This window comes from Anoplophora glabripennis, unplaced genomic scaffold (genome assembly GCF_000390285.2).
Source record: "Anoplophora glabripennis isolate ALB-LARVAE unplaced genomic scaffold, Agla_2.0 scaffold587, whole genome shotgun sequence".
Lineage (NCBI taxonomy): Eukaryota > Metazoa > Arthropoda > Insecta > Coleoptera > Cerambycidae > Anoplophora > Anoplophora glabripennis.
The window spans coordinates 232,146-249,186 of record NW_019416700.1 but is presented as its reverse complement, the minus strand read 5'-3'; the positions used below and the strand labels follow the sequence as shown (position 1 = coordinate 249,186).

General features: G+C 30.3%; 1 protein-coding gene across 1 annotated transcript; it reads left to right on the top strand.

Moving 5' to 3' along the window:
• Positions 1–1,387: 1,387 nt before the first annotated feature.
• Positions 1,388–9,708, top strand: LOC108911558 (F-box only protein 42). The gene is made up of 6 exons (XM_018716533.2): positions 1,388–1,628; positions 1,741–2,037; positions 2,496–2,780; positions 7,168–7,379; positions 7,433–7,720; positions 7,921–9,708. Exons 1-6 carry the CDS (start codon positions 1,502–1,504, stop codon positions 8,338–8,340), a joined length of 1,629 nt encoding a protein of 542 aa, XP_018572049.1. The 5' UTR covers positions 1,388–1,501; the 3' UTR covers positions 8,341–9,708.
• Positions 9,709–17,041: the final 7,333 nt, after the last annotated feature.

Genomic DNA, 17,041 nt, shown 5'->3' with positions numbered 1-17,041 from the left:
TAATAACCGATAACCGATCTCTTATAATCCTTTCCAAATTCACATGGTATGCGGTATACCTCAAGGGTAAACAGAGGGTCAAGCCGGTATTTTATTGACCTTAACTCCTGTTGGACATTTAGTGTAGGGAGGAACCTTGTACATACCTGATCCCTTCCTTTGTAATATCTTGGCGATAAGGTACCTACATTATAAATGTAAGGCAGGAAGCAGGCATGCTATTTGTTGATCTGCATCCAGTTTTTCCCACTCTTTTTTGTGTAGGTACGCCTATAGGATTAATATGACTCATTTTACATCCTGTTTTTTATAACTATTTACTATTTGCCCGTAAAATTCCAGTGAGATGCTTCAGTTCAGAGTTTAAATGCTTCCCATGCGATATGGCTCAAGCCCTGTTAACTAATGTTTTGATTATAATCCTTTTTGGTGTCGGATGATGGTTCGAATTCGGTTGTATGTATCTATCGGTATGGATAGGTTTTTTATAAACAGTATGTGCCAGCTGCTCCTATTTTCTAGTTACCAAGACATCCAAGAAAGTCGGTCGTGTCCTCTTTTCTTTTTCCATGGTGAATCGAATGTTTTGGATCATGGTTAGGATGACGACCATTTAAATAGTTTTGGAAATTGTCAAGGCTGTCCTTACCATGTGGCCAAATACCTAATGAACAATGAACATATCATCTACATAATATCTACATACCGGTCCCAATGTTTAGTTTGAATTCAAGCTGTTTCCATCCCACTCCACAGGACTAGACAACGCAAGCGGGATCTCCCGCCCCACTTCCAGTTACACCGCTGTATTGCGCAGACCTAGGTACGCGCACTTACTTTATATTATGAGCAAGGAAAAAAAATTAAAATATTTAGAAAACCAAACTTCTTGTGTAATATACACATAAGAGTAACTATCTAATAATATACCTATCTTGAAACTTGTTTTTAGAGGTTTTATATTAACGCCGATTTTGTATTTTTTCAATTTGCAACGACTAATAAACTTGTTTTAAAATTCCTTTCGATAAAATAAGTATAGGTACTCATATTATTGGTTAAAAATTAACCAATCCACAAAATATTAGCCCAGCAGCATGACTACATAAATACTGTACTGCACAGTACCTTAGTTATTACTACTAAGTAAATACCTATGTGAGTACGACGTCCTCCTTGAAGTGGATAAAAATTCATTCATTGAAACATTATTTTGTGGTTGCATTTTTACTTGTATAGTAGCAATATGACGTCAACTGGTAGAGTCTTTAAACTGGCCAGTCAGATATTTTCATCTCTGTATATAACAAAGATAATCGTTAAAATTGGCCTCAAATTTGGCAACACCACAAGGTTCTTTCCAAGAATGATGAGAGACTTTTGACATTTCACAAAAATAACAAATCCCAGTAAAACATTAGCCAGACAGTTTCCAATGAGATCTTTAAAAGAAAATTTTAAAAGTAGTTGTTCTGTAGGTTAGAACGGAACTCCAGTGAATATGGACAATTCTTTAGTAGATTCCCTTCCAGATGAAGTACTGGAATTTATTTTATCTCTTATTCCACCTTACAAAGATTTACATGATTGTATGCAGGTATCAAAGAGGTGGAGAAGATGTGTCTTGAGTAAGTGAAATGTCTTTGTCTTAGTTACTAATTTTAACATATCTTTGTTTAAATGTTATGATGAGTAAACACCCGTCTTTAATATTTATAGGTTAATTCTGTGATTTTTTAGATGTTGTACGAACAAGACAAAGAAACTTATACAGAGCAATAAATGACTTTGATGTAAGATGGGAAAGAATTACTCCAGCCGATATGGCTCCTACAATAACAAAGCGTTACTCACACACAGCCGTAGTACATGAAAATTCAATGTTTGTGTTTGGAGGATGTACTTGTGCCATGACTACATTTAATGATTTATGGAGATTAGATTTATCAAAACGACAGTGGATTCGACCTTTGGCAATGGGAACATATCCATCTCCTAAAGCATGCAGTTCTTTAATTAGACACAAAGACTCATTAGGTATGACACAGCAAATTCCAAGTACCTACTTAATATTTTGCACTGCTATTTTGAACACAATAAACACTTTATAATTATAAATCAAAGAAACTCAATTTCCAAATTACTTAAGTACTGTTTGAAAAACCAACCAACTGCATTCATTCATATAAATGTTATAAAAGTTTATTGGTTTGAACTGTAAAAATATATAATTTTTTACTTCTTTTATGTCTTCAACTAATTAATAATATATAAATACATAAAAAATGTAAAGTTTATGCATTAATAGTTACTAGATACTCACATTCTTTGTTTAAATTTTGACAATTTATTCATTTAAAATTATATATTTGTATAACTTGTATAATTTGATATTACAAATAAATTGTCAAAATTGTAAATTGTAAAATAATAATAATAATAATAATAATAATAATAATAATAATAATAATGATATTTGAATTTTCTTATTTTAGTATTATTTGGAGGATGGGCATATCCTCCATCATATCCTTTATATCAGAGTTGGCATTTATTTAATGAACTCCACGTTTACGATATAGTTGCAAATAGATGGACTTGTATAAGTACAGTAAATACGCCTCCACCAGTTGCAGGACATTCAGTTTCTATTGTAGGAGAATGGATGATTATTTTTGGAGGCTTACAAAAACCAAATACTGCAGTACACTGTGAAAAATCAAATGATATTTGGAAGTTAAACTTGGAAACCTGGACGTGGTTTAAGCAGGAAGTTGAAAGTATGTTTAAAATTTTCATAGAGTTTAACTAAAGTACTTGGTTAAATTTTATTGTCATATTCTGTTACAAACTTTTTTACCTCACAGCACACTGGGCAAGGAAAATTTGTTTAACGGTTCAAAATAAAAATTGCAACATAATTAAATAATACTACTACTATGGTTACAATAAATACATTCTTACTATAGATATGAAACAATAAAATAATATTGTTGTAAATATATATTGATGTAACAATAAAATAATATTGTTTTATCAATATATGCTAGATAGATAATATAGATAATAACTATAATAGTGAGAGGTTTGCAATTGATTTTGAGAAAGAATTATGTGAAGCTTTAAAATAAAGAAACAAACACGTAAATTTTCATCCACCATCTGCAATGTTTCCCATTTTTTTATTATTTCATTTTCATGACTACGGAGAAACCAAATTTACAAAGATACTAAATGCTGAGATCTGTAGCTCAGAAAATTAGTCTGTTTGTTTTTAAAATCGATTACATTTCTATTTCTCTGTCTATGGCAGGGGTGTACCATCGTATGTTGCTGTAGATTCAATGCAGGTGACCCATTCGTGCATTTGATAATCAAGTGAACAATACAATGTGAACAACATTTTTTTCTCACCCAGGAAAGCCCTACACTCAAATATACTTACCTGTCTTTAATTTTTTTTTTAAGACATCTGGCACAGCATATCGACGCTTTAGTACAAAAACATGCTATCTCAGATTTCGGTTGGAAAACATGCTATCTCAAATTTCGGTTGGAAAACATGCTATCTCAAATTAAGCTTGGAAAACATGCTAACTCAGATTTTTAATTAAAAACATACCATCTCAGTTTGACTAGAAATTTAAGTTGTCATATAGAATGATTGAAACTGTGCATTTTGTAATAAACTTATATAATATATTTTTCAAAAAGTAAGGAATATTTAGTTCAAGTACACTGTTTATTTAATTTTTTTTATTCGACATTTTTCAATTTATTTTGTTGTTACTGTTATAAACAACGAATTGTTAATTAAAAAAATAGGTAGCATGTTTTCCAAGCTTAATTTGAGATAGCTTGTTTTCCAACCGAAATTTGAGATGGCATGTTTTCCAACCGAAATCTAAGATAGCATGTTTTCGTACTAAAGGATCGATATAGTTTTGCAAAAACTGCTTTATTGTAACAGAAGGTCTACTTTAAAAAAAAATTTATCCGAACTATGCTTCTGCAATTAAAAGAAAATTGTGGACAATTTTTTAAATTTTAACATTGCAACAGTGACGGCTGTTGAAAATTTAGTGGCCATATTTTGATAAAGTGTGGGACCCATACCATTTTCTAACGGGAAGATTTCTAGGCCTACAAAGTGAATTTTCGTGATGAAAAAATTTCAAAAGAAATTTGCACTATAAAAAATGTTATTAATGGTTGCCGACCCTAGGATCCTGGAAAGGGTTGCACTTTGAATTTTCGTGATGAAAAAATTTCAAAAGAAATTTGCACTATAAAAAATGTTATTAACAGTTGCCGACCCTAGGATCCTGGAAAGGGTTGCACTTTGAATTTTCGTGATGAAAAAATTTCAAAAGAAATTTGCACTATAAAAAATGTTATTAACAGTTGCCGACCCTAGGATCCTGGAAAGGGTTGCACTTATTTGCAAAATATTTTTTCTTCATAATCAGTTCATGGATACAAACTGATTTTTTATTTTTCTTAAAAATTTTATTTTTCATAATATGGCAGCATTATGAAGTTTAAAAAAATAGAAAATGTCAATTTAATGTTTTGCATGTAATTTTTTCTGCAATTATCTTTTAATAGTTGTCTAAAGAAATAAATAAATTTTTCATTGACTTCATTTGCCATTATGTATAGTAATTGGTTTTAAATACATATTTGCGGATAAAATAATATGACGTCTAGAAAGTAACATTGAACCAAAAATATTGAATAATGAAGTGAGACAGAAAATTTTTATGGCATCCAACAAAACAAAAGGCAAATTTTTTACCCTAGGTCACAAATTCAAATAACTATTATCTAGCTATCATTGTAACTTGGCAAAATAATATGTAGGTAATAGTATATTATTTAACGAGCGGTAATGCAGGTCATAACTCACGCAGATGAAGTTTGCAGCACGAGCCACAGGCGAGTGCTGTAATTCATCAAGTGAGTTATGACCATTACCGCAAGTTGAATACTATACTTTATCTACGACTACATTTTCTGTAAACGAGTTAACGTTTTTATTGCTACACCAATCTTGAAAATTTTTATATACACCTTTATACTTGTTTTTTGATTTTTCTGGTAATAAATTCTGTATTGCATTATTAGCTACTTCTCTTATTTCTGGAGGTGTACATAATAACTCATCTTCGCTATCTAAATTCATCTTTTTTAGGACTATTATTAGAAATTGATTTGAAAACGTCAAAATTATTTTGTTAAAATATCAAATGACATTAGTCCCCTCAATGATAATAATTGACAGTTCCGCCTACTGAGAGGCGTTGGCAATTTAATAATTTTAAAATCTTTTAATTATTCATTCCTTTCCACTTGTTAAAAATTCTTTCCATTTTACACCAATGGAACGTATTTATCGGCTTAAAAATTTCCAAGAATTTACTGCGTACACTATTTACATACCGAATTATCATTGTAGAAGCCCAGTGTGAGTTATAATTACTTATTATAAAAACTCACGCTACTTGTTTATTGACACTATTAATTGCTCAAAAGCAGTTGAATAATTAATATATAAATTAATAGGAGTAGATAAATATTTATAATATTTAGGTACACTTACTTGCCTGCCAAGGTAGCTATGCATATAATATACAGTTATTTTTTTTAGCACAAAGCCTAAAAAGTGACTCCACACTAGTGCAAACAAGTCACTTATTTAGATATTAAATAAAATGTCAAAAAGCGATAATTATGTAGTGATTCTAGAAAAATGATATCTTATTATTTTTCTTGAACTTTAATTAGTAATTGAGTTTAGTTATGTCTCATGCATACACATGAAAACTATTTATAAACTATTTACTAGAAAGGGGAGAAGCCGCTCAAACGATTGTAGTGACCTACAACATTTTTTTCGATGAACAACTTGAATATTTTGCAGATTACTATAATTTTATCACTTCTGACAAGTTTAGCACAAGTCATGTTACACATGTCATATTATTAGTGCTTGTTGTTTAAATATGTACATTTAATACTGATAAAACTAAAACTAAAAAAAACATTACTTCTTTCCAATGTTTCTTTAAACATTGCTTAAGGTAGTTATATCCCAAATACCGAGTTCAAGTAGAAAATTTTCCAGCAAGTTTCATATTTGAGTCGCGTAGTTTCGACAACTGGCAACGTCATACAGATCGCAGCTGTGTGTGAGAGAGAGATTGATGGAAACTTATATTTACAGAGCACAAGGTCAGGTTAGTGTCAAATATAGTGAATGCATTACAATCGTTTGGTAAGTTTTTAAAAAATTTAGCAGGAATCGACCTTATTGTTTGATTTATTTAATTAGTTCCTTTAAACGAAAAACGCACACTGAAATGAAAAGGTTTTAGTTCAAAATGTTGTAGAATGTCAACACATGAGTAAGCTAACATTTCTTCAATGTGCGACGTTGCCGCGTTTCATTTATTTATATGAATAATCATATGAAAAACTTCAATATTTGAGTATTAAGTAATATTTTCAATCTTAGCTGATCAATTCTTTCCAGATTGTTATATATAACGTATTTCTACACAAATTAGTCTTGCTTTAAATTTGAGCAGTTTTTCGATTGGGGTTATTTTACAACAGCAACGTTTTCATCGTAACGACAATATTTATTATGCTTATGCTAAACATAATCAACCTTGATTAAGCATAATTCAGAAACTGTGTGGTAAAGTGTGCTGAAATTTTGCAAAAGTACCTACCTATCTGTCGGGTGCATAATTAATTATACGGAAAGTTTCGTAATTATCTTGAATAGTGTCCATTTAGGCGATAACTACCTTAAGATATTTATTTGTGGTATAGTTTTTGTTTTTTTTTTTCTTTATTTTTTTTGGGTATTTTGCCACCTGTGAAAAAATTTAAAAATTAGTGAAATAAACCCTTGTCATTTGGCACAAATTTTTAAATTTTTTCACAGGTGGCAAGATACCCCAAAAATAACGAAAAAAAAGGACATTGCTTAGTTAGCTACAAAATATTTACATCTCTTAGTACAAATTCAAACCATCAAAACTAAAATTTCATAAATAAAATTCTTTGTATTGTTGAAATGAAGGATGATACAACATAAAAAATTGGAGGAATGATGAAAGATAAGACTACATTAATTTTTTATATTCTTCATTTTAGGTGGACCAAAACCAAATGGAAGATTTGGTCAAACGCAAGTAGTTTTAGATAAAGAAAATTTATTAATTCTGGGTGGGTCTGGCGGCCCAATCTTTCATTACTGTGATGCATGGATATTAAATATGTCAGGGGATTTGTGGAAATGGAAGAAAATTGAAATTACCGGGAAATCAAATGAACCTACCAATATATGGAGTAATCCAGGTTGCAAGGTGAATCAACATTAATAAGTTTTCGTCTCATAACTATTTTAAATATTTTTCAGATAGGTGATAAAATTGTAGTACTTAACAGAATACGGCAGCCAGAGAATAATTCCATAGCGTATTATCCAAAAACTACGTGGTGTGTAAATAATAGAAATTTACCAGATGATGGACGGTTAGCAAGAATTGATTTAGCTGCTAGACAACCAGATAAGGATGATAATGTAAATGGTAAAAGGGGCACCTTACGGAATCATAAACGAGAAGCAGATGATGAAGACGATATATTGCTACCTGGAAACTCTAGCTCCAACAGTAATAATTTTGCCACTAGAGAAAATGTTAAGGTAACTATATGCTTCTCACTGAACTTAATAATGCAACTTATTATAGAGGTAAACTGTGTTAAAACACCATATTTAGTGAAAGCTATTTCACACTCGGTTATCAAATTAGTGGAAGAGAGAGTGAAAGTGACCTGCTTTAAATGTATTATAAATTTTAACACAAGAAAATGGAGTAATTTATGATTTGTATTGAATTTTAGATTCATGGAATGCCAAGCTCTTCTGGACTAAATATGGCAGCTTTCAATGGTCCAGATAATCGGAAAGTTCAAGTTGCTGAAACTATGAGAGAAAAGAGATTGGCTAATCTCTTAAAAGTAGAAGAAAATTTAACAAAAGGAGCTTATAAAAGAGAGAAGAAGACTCATTACTTAGGTGTATATGTTTTAGATATTTCTCAAGTTTTGAACGAAAATCCTGTAGCAATTTGGTTACCTCCGAAAAATATAAAAAATGGACCTGAAGAAACAATACTTTATACTTTAGTAGAAGGTAAATCCGAATTAATTATGTTTGGGGGCATTCAGAAAGATGCCAACTCGTTAGGATTTTCAATGACTTTGAGTAGCCAAATTTCAAATTCTTTGCATTTCATAACTGCCCCTAGTTATATAATATAAAATGATGCATTTAAATTAAATAATTTTTTACTAAGCCAATACGACTTAAATAATTTAATTATAGCCATTGTTCATTTATCCTAGAATTAATTAATTAATTTGTCTTTGAATATACTTTCTGTCATTGTTTAACACTTTGTCAACAGTTAACTGTTACTCCTTCTACTGTTGCCTTTAATTATTTTTTTTTCAAGAAAATTTTCTAAGATGCATTTGTAAATAAATAATTTCAATTTATAAGGTTTAAAATCAAAATATATAAATTCCCTGATAACATATTTCATGAGCTACATTTTAACCGTTTAACGTGGTGAATTTTTCAGCAAAAATAAGACAAAAAATATAAAAACCTTTAAATACCTATATGGGGCATTCTTTGTCAAAACGGCCACTCCATCTGTAAAAATTGAAGTAACCTAAAAATTCTCTTCGCCTCATTTGGTAGCTATACGTGTCTAGTTTTTATTAAGTTGCGGCCTTTTAAAAAAAATCGAGATGGCGAACCCTTATGGGCCGCAACACTTCGAGAAAGTCACTATGAATATGAAGTTATCGTGGTTAAAAGTCACAGAGGTGGTAAAAAAATTACGAACAGAGATAATTCGTATGTATTTTGACGCACTAAATACGAATCTAACATTTTTTACACATATTACAAGTGCCTAACCTCAAAAAAAACTTCCATTCTTTTTCGATAGAGTCGTGTGTGCGTTGGGATTTGGCTGTCGATTTTTTTCTCGAAAGTGGGTAGGAAAAAATGTGATCCTCAAAATTTTAGCTCAATATGACTAAATCCGACCACAATGGAATAAGCTCTGTTCACAATTTTTTTTTAATTTGTGACAACCAGGATAACTTCATTCATCATGGTGACTTTCTCGAAGTTTTTTGGACCTACAGGTCCACCATCTTAATTTTTTTTTTAAAAGGGCAGGGCTCAATCAAATGAGCCTGAAAAGAATTTTTGAACAGATAGGATGGCCGTTTTGACAAAGAATGCCCCATATATATTTAATGTTTTTGACGCCTGCAAAATAAATAGGAAAAACATTTTGTATATAAAAAAAATATATTTTATTATATCCGCTTACCTAAGTTAACCTGTGCATCAGTATAAACAAATTTATCATATTAGTCGTAGTATACACACAATTGTCTGTTAAGAGAAAAATCAAAAATATTTCCAGAATATGAACATCTGAGAAACTTACCAGACTTGTATCAGAGCCACTAAAATACATATATTAGGTCCCAACTCCACTGTATTGCTAATTGCTATCTATCTTCCAAATTATACAAAGCAACGCTTTAGTATGAAAACATGCTATCTCAGATTTCGGTTGGAAAACATGCTATCTCAAATTTCGGTTGGAAAACATGCTATCTCAAATTAAGCTTGGAAACATGCTAGCTCAGATCTTTAAGTAAAAACATGCTATCTCAGATTGATTTGAAATTTAAGTTGGCACATTGAATGATTGAAACCGTTCATTTATAATAAACTTATATAATATATTTTTCAAAAAGTTAGGAATTCAAGTACACTGTTTATTTTATTTATTTTTATTCAACATTTTTCAATTAATTTTGTTAAGTTACTGTTATAAACGACAAAATTGTTAATTAAAAAAATAGAATAATATGCAGTATGCTGCAACACGTACATTACTCAACGGTTTTTGAAATAACGAATTATAAAAAATAGTGTATACCTTAATATATAAAAATTATTACTAAAAATTATTCGATTTTTTTCATAAAAGTTTGCTTTGATGTAAAAATTAATAGCGCAATCTTACCTGATTTATAGTCACTACTCTTACTTTTATTAATAGAGTTAACATAATAACCAGAATATAAATATAATGTATAAAATTGAATGATATGTATATATCGATGCGACGGGCGCATATGATATGCACGTGCACATTTCCGCGTTTCCCCATGCACGCAATGCTTATTATCAGCAGATCATAAAGTACCGGTAATAAAAGTGTCGCATACCTGCATTTCATTTCCAAAGTCTATGCAAGGACGCGGCTCCCGTGTTTTTATTGAGATGTAGGAAGACGATTCAGACCCGGAGTTTGGGGCCTAGGCTGGTCCACTATACAATTCTTTTTATTGCAGTCTCCTTAGTCTGCATTAGGCATACAAAATTATTTTCAGAATAAATTGTGCATCCCAGATTTTGTGAAAAAGAAAAATAAATGTATCAAGAGTAGCATAACAATTTTGTCGTTTATAACAGTAACTTATAAAATTAATCGAAAAATGTTGAATAAAAAAATAAAATAAACAGTGTACCTGAACATAAATATTCCTTACTTTTTGAAAAATATATAAGTTTATTATAAGTGCACGGTTTCAGTCATTCAATGTGCCAGCTTAAAATTCTAGTCTAACTGACATAGCATGTTTTTACTTAAAGATCTGAGCTAGCATGTTTTCCAAGCTTAATATGAGATAGCATGTTTTCCATCCGAAATTTGAGATAGTATGTTTTCCAACTGAAATCTGAGCTAGCATGTTTTCGTACTAAAACGTCGAAATATGTGTAATACTCATTATGTTCAGAACAGTCTCTCTCCCTCTTTCTCTAGTTGTTACAATCAGTGTTGGGAACTTATACATTTTGTATGTTATGTACTATACAGCATTGATATTATCCGTTATATTTGCTCAACATTATAAAAAATAGGCATTATACAGGGTGTCCAGAAAATGATGGGTAATCTCTCAAATTTGGGTAGACCTTGCAAAAATAACGTCGCAAGGTTATATAAAAAATTTTTATTCGGGTTCACCCTGTAGAATTATTAGTTGTTGAAGCTGTTGGAAATCAATTTTTCGATTTTCAAATTTGGATAATTCTTGGGTAAAAGCTGTTATTTGAAGCTATTTGAACTAATGTATTTAATTTACCAATAGCTACTTACGGTGTCCAAAATTTATAGTCCTAATGTTTTAATTTTTTGCCATTTTCAACACTTTTGTGCTTTTTTAACTGAAGAGGATTTGCTATCGAGACAGCAAACTGTTTTCAAGATAAATGAGTTTAACAATAAAGATCCTATATTATTTCTGATATGTTTTGATAATAATAAATATCTAAAAACAACAAATGGTTTTTTATTTATCAAATATATGTCAATTGGCATTTCGTGAAAAATAAATAAGTTAAATGAATAATCGAATTTCAACTCTCATCATCAAGAGCTAATAACTCTACAGAATGAGCTCAAATAAAAAAATATACTTATATAAACTTTATTATATTACAGTATAGACTCTTTAATCCGAACTCATCTTAATCCGAATATCTACTAATCCGGCCTGACGAATGCCCGTTTCAATGGTCCAAACTAAATTCGATTTAACGCATATAGTTCAGATTATAGAGTGGAACTACATAACAAAAAGCAACCTCTAAAGATGTAATTCCCCGGCAGTCTCGGGGAAACCCTTTTATGCGAGTCGGAAACTTCCTCGATTAGATCTTTGAAATATTTGAATTTTAGTTGAAATATTATTGCCATGCAAACATGTTGCAGAAAAGAAAGCATCATACGTTAACCCTTTTGCAAAAAGTTGATATTCTAAATAAATTAAACGAAGGTGAACCGGCAACTAAGTTATCTAAAATGTATAATGTCGGAAAATCTACTATTGCAGACATTAAGAAAAATAAGGAGAAAATTTTTAATTTTGCTTTGTCGCTTCTACTTCTGGACGCGGCAGAAGAAAAACTCTTTTATTGTTATTGCTATGCTATTGTTATGCATATTATGTTATGTTATGTTATGTTTTGTTATGTTATGCTATTTACTATTCAGTAGTTCGAAAATATCGGTAATTCAAACTTATCTCTTTAAGTCCGTGACTTAATTAGTTCAAATTAAAGTCTATACTGTATTTGTGCAACTCCTACCCAAATCTAAGAACTTGCCCACCATTTCCTAGACGCTCTGTCAGTATTATAAGAAAGTAATAATAAGTGCAAAAATAGACGTTACTGATTATATTTCTTTTCTTCAGTTAAAATATAAATTAATTTCTATATAGCTTGTAGTCTGGCTTTTCGTCTGGCTACTACTTTCAAAGTATAATAGACCTTTGCTCTTTTTTTTTTTTCGTTCTGTACTCAACCTTTTGTGTAATTTGTTAGGAATGTAATGCCACTTGCTAAAAATACATTAGAATTGTACAGATGGTATAAGAACAAATAATTTTGTAGCAATATTGAATTTTTTATGTTAATATAAATTCTAGCTAGTACAGGATGTAAATAAAATACTTGGCCAAACTTTCTAAACCTTTTATGTCACAAATTAAAGAAATAAGTTCATATAAATATGAGTATGGGAAGGCTTTTTCTATGAGGTATGGGGTGTTGAAGATTTTGATTTATTCGTATTTTTTTTAAATTATAAAATAACAAATAAGGTGATTTTGTTCAAATTTGACGTGCAGTTTCCATTTCCGAGTATGCACAAATATATCTACATATTGCAGTTTTTTTTTTATTTAGAGATTTGGTTTTGCGGATGGACTTGCTAGTTCTGGTTTAATTTTTTTTTATCTTTCAAGATGTTCTAAATTAGACACACTATTGTTATAGAACACTAAAATCTTTACATAAAACAGGTATTTCTTGCTAGAATCCGCCTTTTCTGGTGGTATAATATCATTTAATAAGATCATTTAATTAATATATTGTTGCGCCTTCAAAATACAACATGTGTATATTATCAAATAGTTCAGTGGAGTTAGAAAACTGTTTCTTGCCTTTTTTTATTTAAGAATTATAACAATTATTTTTAATTTCATCGCAGACAGTCACAATTCTGTAGAAAATAAGATGACTGTTTTTAACCAGATTAAGTGATTTGATGTTTATCGATTCTGCACTCAATGCGTTTTGAAGGCACAGTGATGATATCTTCGTTGATCACACAAAAGGGCATAAACTAAAAGCACTATTTGAGTCATTTTTCAAGGCAGCAATATAAAAAATCATTACAAGCGACTTTTTAGCGTAGACTGCGACTGGTGAAAAATGAAATGAGTTGAAACTGAATTTACTAAGGACATAAGTCAAGACCAATAATTACTGAGCGACTTAAAACAGTAGTGGGAACTTCTAGCTCTAGCACATGTCAATACAGTTAAGTACAAAAATTATTAGTGAAAAGATAGAGGTGCGAGTTATCTCGGATTAACAGAAAAAGAAACAATGTGTTAAACACGTTAAGCGGTTAATAAGCCAATACATATATTAAATTAACATTTGCAGTGTTTGCTAAGTACAAGGAGCTTAAATAATATTTTACCTTGACAATAGTAATTCGTAAAAGTGACAAATGGAACATTATAATTTGATGGAATGGATTTTTGATCTTCAGTAAGAATGGTGACATTCAAATTAATCTGAAATACTTTTAAAGAAAATATATATTTTTAACTGTTGAAGTTATAATTATGATAATAATGACAAGTTTTCTTTTTACTGTTTACTGTCTTATTCCAGAATTTTTGTGTTATTCTATCGAATAACAAAACTGTTTTGCCACACACGTTCACAAATTAGTTTTTCAAATTTTCCCTGTCTAATATAGTACCTATATTCTCTGACTGAAATTTAAAGGTTTTGAAGCTTCACCAACGAAGTATTTACTACATTCACAAGGTATAATGTAAATGCAGAATAGAATTAACAATATTTAATCTCGACAGTCTCCACCCTTCTTAAGTTTTATTTATATTTTCTAACCTCATACTTCACAAAACTGTTGCTAATAATTTGTTATGTTTCATGAGATATTTACTGACGTCAAAATCAAATGAAAAGGGTATAAATATTGTTCTTTGCATTATTGCATAATCTTCATGTCTGACTATTTTTTACTAAAATTTTAGTTAGTTGATTGCGTAATGAAACAGAAAGTAATGCAATTGAAAATATCTGAAATATGCTATGGTAATAAAAGGTATTTTTTCTCCATTTATGGGACCAGGGTAAAGGCAGTGTTTCAGTAATTTGTTAACTTCTTCAACTAATTTTTATGCACATTTACACCTAATGTCAATACAGTAAAAGCTTTCAAGGATTGACTTTAATGTGATTGACTTTTAAAAATATGAATATATTTTATTGTATGTATAAATTGAATTGATTGTGGTGGATCATGATTTCACCAAAAAGTGCATGAATATGTATAATAGTAATCTGTTTTTTGTTGATATGACGATGTTTCTTATATTTCCTTATTTTTTTATCAAAAATATGTATTGTTAATTCAATGTTAGTACATATAAGACATTTTGTGTTACAATGTTACCAGTGATAGCTTCTAGTGTCAAAGGTACAACTAATCTATCTTCAGGCAAAAAATATATAACTCATCGAAGATAAATTTAAAAATATAAATTTTAATTACCGGAAATCAATGGAATGGTTGAAATGAAATTTGACATCATTCATACCAATAAGTATTTGGAGTTTTTCATTAAGAACGGGATAATGCGTAATGGAAGATACCTGTAGTGAAAATAGGGAAATTGAACCCAAACATGCTTTAATAAATTATTACTTGTGATATTTTTCTTTAACGGTACAAAATATTAACAAAACTATTTTAAAGTTTGACATCTTATAACTTTGTTTACGGGGCAGTTGTCAGTGGTCAAATAATTTTTAAGGCTTGTTGTTGACCTTTCAAGAAATATATTGCTATCTTTAGAAGAAATATGGCAACCAGTCCTGAAATTGCTCAGTCATCCTATTTTGGCCTTAGAAGACATACCCTATATACCTCTATTATAAAAATTTTAACCGAGTAGAAAATTATATACACATTCAAAAAAATGAATTGTATGAGTTTTTGAAAGAATTGGTGTTACACTGTACTGAAAAAGTTGATAAAAAAAATCTTAATTGTATGTATATAAATGTAGCTTAATTGTACCTATTTTTAAACTAGGTAGTCACCACTGGAAGAGTTAAGTAATAAATTTATTGTTGACATTGTGGATATTATAACTTATCATCTGTAAATGTATACAGTATATATACAAGCTGGTAATAAAGATCACATGTATTAGACAGCACTGCAAAAGTTTCTTTACTATTACAAGCAATCATTAAAAATAGTCAAGTACTTAAATGTTCTCATATACAATCTTGTGTATATACTTGTAGGTGCTTTTACAATTTTTACATAACTTTGTTATTCAATATTGAATATCAGCTATAATTTGTGCCACATTAACTAATGTGTCTAGTCATTTGTAGTTTATATTTTCAATCATGTTTTCTATTTCTGTACTAGCTCATATAACAATGAAACATTTTTATGTTTTTATGAAAATAAATATTACTAGTAATATGAGTTATTTATTGCTTAATCTATCTATTCATTTATATAACCTTATAAAAAATTTATCACAACCGGGAAAGCAAGAAACTGCATTTTGAGAAAATACAGTTTACATAATTTTCTAAATTGAATAAGTGTTATATCGCTAGCTTTTGGACTAGTAAGGGGTATGAAGCTTGCCGGGAATGAAAATCCATTGGCGTGTCTGTGTAAAAGGCAACAAGATATAGAAAATAATCAAAAAAGATAATAAAACATAACATCTAATATTTTTTACGGTTTGCTATAACCGGCACTTTGATCCATTTTAATTATTACAGCATTTTAAAACGTCCCAGTTGTGTTTTTTTAATTTATAAATTTATTATAGCCATAGAATTAGACACCTCATCTACGCTTATGCTGACGTTTCTCAGGACTCGTAAATCAAGTCCGTTTACACCCCAACTAAAAAAGCATTTCCCTATTCCCTACCAAGTACAAAAGTCAGAGATAGAATACAGATCGAAGTGTAACTCAGTCTATAGACGATTATAGATTCTATCGATGTGCGTAGCGAGCGGCACAAAGATAAATAATATTGAACCGTATAAAAATCATTTTATATTTTATACGCATTACGGTAATAGTGTTTTTATATTATGTCTGAATCAGTCTTTATAATTTCGACCGCGGAGTATAGGTTCTTTAATTTATTATCTAAACTGTTATAGATTATATGTGATATTTAAACAGATTACACAACCCCACAAAAAAAAAGTCGTGATCTGAATGACTGACCATGGTATTCTATGTATTTTTTGACACTGAATCTGAATCCGAGGTCAAAAAAATTCGTACACCCCTTAAATTTTTGTGTGGAGCCGAAAACGTCCCTTAAATAGGGGTAAAGTGATAATCAATATCATTATGGAAAGAAGTATGAAAGTTGCACTTTGCAACCCTTGTGCTCTCATTTAGTACTGTCAAGGGCTTCCCCAAAGGGGTTGGTATCCCTTCTACTTCTATACCCTTCCGGTCACAGATCTGCGTCGTGAAAGCTTGTTCGGCCTTGTCTGCCTTAACCTTTTATCCGAACTCTGCATTCTATACTTTAATTGGACACACACTTCTAACACACGCCTTCAAAATTCAACGTAAGAAATAACTACAAATAGTAACAAAATAGACAACAATAGTGTAACGATAAAGAGTCAACAAATTAGGTAGTTTCCACCCCTTTGACGGATATGCGTAAAGCAGTTGAAAGCTGTTCTGCTCGGTGCACTGCAACCATCGCGCAGTAAAAAATAAGAAAAATTTGATTTCCCACATCTTCCTAC